The 7,034-nt window shown below is 28.7% G+C and overlaps 1 protein-coding gene across 1 annotated transcript; it reads left to right on the top strand.

Moving 5' to 3' along the window:
* Positions 1-2,731: 2,731 nt before the first annotated feature.
* On the top strand, positions 2,732-4,460 carry LOC139843777 (small ribosomal subunit protein uS14z/uS14y/uS14x-like). The gene is made up of 3 exons (XM_071833927.1): positions 2,732-2,856; positions 3,441-3,540; positions 4,260-4,460. The coding sequence occupies exons 1-3, from the start codon at positions 2,795-2,797 to the stop codon at positions 4,266-4,268; spliced, it is 171 nt and encodes a 56-aa protein (XP_071690028.1). The 5' UTR covers positions 2,732-2,794; the 3' UTR covers positions 4,269-4,460.
* The last annotated feature ends 2,574 nt before the right edge of the window (positions 4,461-7,034 follow it).

Here is a 7,034-nt window from a genome sequence, read left to right as displayed (position 1 = left end):
ATTTTTGAGAAATCTATCTATCTATATAGTCCTATAATGCTCTAAAATGATGATTTCATCATTAAGTTAATTATCCATTAATTTTTATAATGATGATGTCATAATTATATATTAATTTTATTTAAAAAAAATGATACGGAATCTTTTATAAAAGAAAATATACTAATCTCTCCTAAAATGTAATTTTAATTTTCTAAAAAAATTTAAAAGTTATTTATTATTACTAATAAGTATTCTTATTATTAAATATATAAATACCCAACTTTGAGCGAACTTTGTTATTATTATTTACTTTTATTTTAATATAATACTTATAATTATAATTATTATATTATTAATATTCAAATATGGAAATCTTTTACGAAATTAATTACGTTACATATGTATGCAAAAATACAGGTCTCTATATATTTGTAAAAACAACGACAAGTTTTTTTAGTCAAACGGGTCATTAAAATAAATGACTTTAGCATTTACATTCATTTAATACCTAAAACATGTCGTTAAATTGTTTCATTTAAACAAACCCGTGATTTTACGGATCATTTCACTAGTTTAGTAAAAAAGTGCGAAAAAGTGTAAAATATAGAATAAATACAGTACATAAAGATATCATAAAATAGATGAAGAGAATTAGGCAAATTATATTATACTAGTAAAATGACCCGTGAAATCACGAGTTTGTTTAAACGAAACAGTTTAATAATATGTTTTAGGTATTAAGAAAATGTAAATGTTAAAGTCATTTAGTTTAATGACCCGTGGAACAACGAATTCCGAATAAGAAACTTATCATTTTTACAAATATATTGATGTGCTTAACTTAGTCAGAATAAATGAATTGTACTTAACTTTGTCATAAAAGTCTAACATTACAACCTTTTATTGAGACATTTATTTCGCATACATATGTAACGTAATTAATCTCGTAAAAAGCACCAATATTTGAAGAATAATAATAATAGAATAACTGTAATTATAATTATAATTATAATAAATAATAATAAAGTTTGTTTAAAAATTGAGTATTTATATTTTTAATTTTAATTATTAATAATAACAAATGCCTTTTGATAAAATTTTAAAAATAAAAATACAATTATTATATGAAGTTGTACAATATGCTTCAAAGTTTGTACACGTGTTTATGAGGTAATTTTAAAAGATTGTACAATTTGTTTTATAGCTTATACATATGGTAATGTGGGTGTTTTATTATATGGTTGTACATAATGCTTCAAATATTGTACATATGGTCCTAAGGGTGTTTTACCATAAGGTTGTACATAATGTTTCAAATATTGTACATTTGATCATGACGGTGTTTTATCATAAGATTATATACATAATCCTCCATATATTATAAAATTAACATGTTAATATTTTTACTAAATATAATGACATCATCATGAAAGCTTAGAATTTTTATTTTTTGTTAATTTTTTAAAGCTTCGTTAATTCTTATTTATGATATGATTAAGTAGATTTAATTTAATGTAAAAATAATTCTATTTATGACATCACCTACATGTCCTCACAATATTTTTTTTAATTTTTTTTATATAATAAAAAAGGTAATTATTGCATCATCATTTTAGCATTTTAATAAAATTTATAAATAGATTATATATTATATTATAATTATAATGTAATCAACTTACTTATATAGCTATATAAGTACTTGGTCAAAAACTTTTCAAGCATTAATACTCTGTAAGTTTCGGATTCCGCCTTAAAAATAAGTTGTAGCTAATAGTCAACAATAAATTTTCGAACTCTAGCTATCCACAAATTTTATTAAACACAATCTTTAAACCATTTCTAATGGTGATCGTGATGCAATGGACAGTTAGTGCATTTTTTGTTTAATAAGTGCAATCTGACTGTGACATGACAATGTCAGTTTTGACATTTTTTAACCGTTGTGTTAGTTTTTTGTGTCATATATTAGGTAGAGTGATGTAGTAAAATCTGATTGGAAATTGAGTGAGAAAAGTAAATTAATTATACAAAATATATATTTATTGAATCAGAAAAATCAGTGATTGGTTGAAGGAGGAAGTGACAATTTTTTTTGCGTCAAGAGACCAACTGACGTCTAAAACTGACACCTCGTTAGGCTCCATCAGTTTTTGTCAGTTTTGCTATGTTGATTACATCTCATCTAACGCCTCAAACTGGCGAATGATTATATATGGTCTTAGACTATTCCTAACCGCGAATGTGATGTAAGAGTCGGATTGTGCATTTTTTGGTGAAAAGTGGGGTTTTGACTGTGACTGTATTTGACACCCGTTAACCCAAAATGTCAAGTTTTTGTGTCAAATATTTGGAAGGTGATGTGGTAAAATCTGATTGAAAATTGAGTATAAAAAATAAAAATATTAAAAAGGCATTAAATTTTGATTGGTCAAAACCAATCTCACGCTCCAAAACCATTCCAACAACATTTTAACTCACGCTCGACTCTGTCAGTTTTTACGCCCGATTAGGGGCGTCACTTTCCGTCAAATGACGACACATCGTCTCATCTCACGTCCTTGATTTCATGTCGGGTCATGATCAGTCTTATATTTTCGGGGTGACACTGTGATTCAAATGTCTATTTCGTGATCTCTATTGGGCTACATCATGTACTTACAACTTAAGTGGACTATCATTTCGTATTATTGGGCCTAAGCGTCAGAACAGTATAAAATTCCACCCTCCATCATTTTCTAGAACTAGGGTTTTAGATTTTTTCATTTTGAGCTCGGCGCCTCCCTAAGAAGAAGAAGAAGAAGAAGAAGAAAAAATGGGTCACTCAAACATCTGGAACTCGCACCCAAAACTATACGGGCCAGGTTCTCGTACCTGGTAAGATTCACGCAACATTTCTTTTGTTTTCGCTCAATAAAATCATCTTAATCAAATTAGTTATGATGATTAATTCAGAGTTCTTAGTGTTAATTTACGATCTTCTAATACAGAGTATTATATGTTTAACTTAGAAAAAGTGTCGTTTTCAGATTCCTTCTTGTTAGCAAATATGCTCTGTGTAGGTTTTTGTTTTGGAATCTATTTTGATTAATTGAATATTTATGTTTTCTTGTATCGATCTCTGTTGTTTTTGCTTTATCTTCCGTTAGAATTAGAAAGTTTGTATTATATACATTGCTCTAATCAGATTCTGAATCGTTAACTGCACCTCTATTAATTCAAAACTAGGTACTATTAATAAATTTGCACGTTTAATATCTATCTCTTTATTACAGAAAACAGAAAGACTTGTGTTTGAATTGGAACAAAATTTTTACTGTAGTATGATTTTGGACTCCATATCATGCTTTCTTTCAATCTTTCTAGTGATAAATTATATGGTATATACGACTGTCTTATATATGCTAGTTGCTGTTTGCAAGTAGATGATCTGATATGGTTTGTGATTTTTGTTATTCCAGCCGTGTGTGTGGCAACTCACACGGCCTGATCAGAAAGTACGGGCTTATGTGTTGCAGACAGTGCTTCCACAGCAATGCTAAGGAAATTGGTTTCATTAAGGTTAGTTTTGAGATTTATGAAATTTCTTTGCAATACTCTGAATTGTTGTTTTTTTTTTTTTTCAACCTGGCTTTCGATTTGAGATGCTGACATTATACACACATTAATCCGTACTCAATGTGAGATGAATATAGTCGTGTGATATTGTGAAACAGTTTTTGGATATTTAATAAGAAGCTTACATAAGTTTATGTAGAAAATTTGATACTTTTGCATATATGTTATAAGTAATGAGGTCATAAAATATGCGTATCTGTTTTACTATATCCTTCTTTTATTTACGTTTTCATTAAAAGTCGGAAAAAAGATTAGCTTACGTGTTATAAAAATGATACGAGTACTAAATAAGATATAGTTTCTACGTTTAACATGGATCTATTGCACAATCACATGTAAAAAATGTGGACCTTATGTATATTTTTTCTTCAGTCATTTTGCATTTAAATTCATAAAGAACAGCTCATCACTGCTGTACCATCTTTCTAAAGGTGGTATCTTATAGAGTTATAGTCAGCAATGAAAAATTACTTGCAATGGATTTTTGACCATCAAAATCATATGTGGACACATGCGTTCTCTTTTTCATAAAAAATGAGGTATTAAAAGAGGAAATTATTTATTTAGGATACCCATTTTAATGAGTGTGTACATCTGTTATTTAGTTAAGATTACCTTTTGTGCATATTGAATTCTAACTTTTGCTTAATTGTGCATTACAGTATCGTTGATTATTGATGGTGGGATCTTCAGGAGTTTCAGTTTTCAATCGGGAACGAGTGTGATATTAGTAACCTGTTGGTGATGTTTGGGTTAGGGTACATGTAGCAGTTTAAGCTTCAGTCTAATGTTCTGTGTAAACGACTCTGTGTGTTATTAAATTTGCACTTTAGTTCATCTGTTATTGCTGTTTGCTAATTGTTAATTATTTGCTACAGTGAAACCTCTATAAATTAATAATGTTGTGACCAGAATATTTTATTAATTTAGCGAGATATTATTATATCGATAAATTAATAAATTATTAATTTAAAAAATTGGCTTATATTTGTGAGCAATTATCAAATTAATGCATTATCATTCGAAATTATTATGTCCGTTCATTTTACCTATTTGAATAAAACATAAACAAGCATTTTCAAAATTCTCATGTATGTAAATTCACATATTAATGAACTTGTCAACTTCAATGTATATTGGGATTTCAAAAAAAAGTTAGTAATTATTAATTTATAATTTCGCTGTAACCAATATATTTACATTGAGATTTTAAAAAAATTATTATCTTATTATTTTATCGATTGGGGTTCAAATTTGTACTGGGCCCAAGTTGGGACCGGACAAATTATTAATTCTATTGAGGTTATTAATTTATCGAGTATTAAATTACGGAGGTTTTACTGTAGCTTGTTGCCAAAATCTTGAATATTTTCAATCTGCAATCAACAGCTATTATAGCTTTTATAACATCAACATGAATGCAAAGTAAAAAACGTAGATCTATATAGATTTTTTTTTCCCGGTGAAAATAACGAAAACTTATATAAAACTGAATACGTTTTCGAAAAGAAAACGAATTCAACAAGCAGTACAAAACCGAAAAACCGGTGAGGCTCGTATCTAAAAAGCGGCCACAACAAACTATTTAAACCGAATCTCACCTAACCTAAATTGAAAACTAACCAAAGCTAAGTAGACAATAGAATGAAGTACAGGAGAGAGATGAGACCGAATATTTCATCTTTTAGACTCATGAGAGCACCTTACATATTTTGCAATATATTGTGAAGAAATGAAGATATGCTGTGTAAATAATTGTGTTACGATAGTTAGGGCTGTTTACCATTTTTTGCTATAAGAGCTGCTGAAAGACATTATAATTATAATTATAAATATATTCAATAGAAAGTATAATTTTACTATTCCTAACATTATCTTATTACCAAAATCTATTTTTCCAAAATAACCCCCAACTTTGATCAAAATAAAACTCGGCCCTCGAAACTATGAATTCACTATTCCAACATTATTATATTACTAACATCCACTTTTTCAAAATAACCTCCCAACGTCGCGAGTTAAATTTTTCCAACAATACCGTTGAACTCAAAATAATTTTACTAACACAACGAAACTAACTACTCACAAAACGGATGCCTTTTATGAATTCACTATTCCCAACATTATCATATTACCAACATCCACTTTTTCAAAATAACCCCCCAACGTCGCGAGTTAAATTTTTCCAACAATACCGTTGAATCCGAAATAATTTTACGAACACAACGCAACTAACTACTCACAAAACGGATGTCTTTTAAATAACGCTAAATGGTTTGAGCCACCTTTTATACACATTGTTTCTTTTTTTCAAACACTTGATTTTCCAACAGGGCTTGCTTTGGAGTTCCGCTGCGAAGCGCGGGCTCCTTAACTTGTGATAATATATAAAAACTTATGTTAGTAAATAGTGATAAATTAGATTTGCTTATAGAATTTTGTATGCGTTGGGGAGTGCGATATATATGAGATAAGATAAGAAGCTGGCCTTTTAACTTGCAGTAAATAAGAATGGTAGCTTACGCATTTATCGGTCTTTGAAGTTTGAATGGTGGTACCTTGATTATATATATGATGTGAATTCTCAGGTACTTGTTTTCACATTATGAAAACTACCACACAGTAGTATTTATTGGAGTATTATAAAGTATAAGTAATAACGATAAACACATGATAAAAACGTTGTTATTGATTAATCTATCTATGTTCTAATATCATTCATGATCGATATTGATATGATGAGAAAAGTTAATGGACGGTTGGGTGGGTTGGTACATGAAATAGTAATTATTCAAGTCAAGTATTGGCAGACATTATAAAACCTCTCTCCATGCGTAATAGTCATTAACAATCAATGCTAATTACCCTTTTCATAATTTCTTAATTGCTATTTGCTAGTACTTAAACTAACAAATTTCTTTTGCTCTATTTTGTGTTGCAAATACATTAACTTATTATAATTATATATATCTGCTCTGATCTGATTACTTAACTATTTATCTGGTAGCCAATATTTTTACGACATGACAAACATATAAGTCGTTGCACGTCATCCTTGCATCTTAAAAAACGAGTGTTACCAACAGCAGAGTTACAACTAATAAAATAACGATATACAAATACAAGATCAAACAAAGTAAGACTTTTCTGACAAAGTAAGACTCACATTTACATACACTAATCATTTTGTTATCAAACACTAATAAATTCATTTATTGATTAATAGCGTGTATCTATCTTATCACGAACCACAAAACCCACACCATGTGTCAACTAATAAATAACCTTGATGTTATGATTTGACATATCTAGTCAAGTGTTTACATCAACTATGTTTTTTTGTGTATTACAACTTAATTTCACAAAGATTACAATGTGGACATGTACGAATTGAAATTTGGTCAATGTTTTAAGTAGACCCCTAAATTAAAGTCTAA

The sequence above is a fragment of the Rutidosis leptorrhynchoides genome, chromosome 4 (assembly GCF_046630445.1).
Source record: "Rutidosis leptorrhynchoides isolate AG116_Rl617_1_P2 chromosome 4, CSIRO_AGI_Rlap_v1, whole genome shotgun sequence".
Classification (NCBI taxonomy): Eukaryota; Viridiplantae; Streptophyta; class Magnoliopsida; order Asterales; family Asteraceae; genus Rutidosis; species Rutidosis leptorrhynchoides.
The sequence above is the reverse complement of the archived record's forward strand: the minus strand, read 5'-3'. Positions and strand labels throughout refer to the sequence as shown.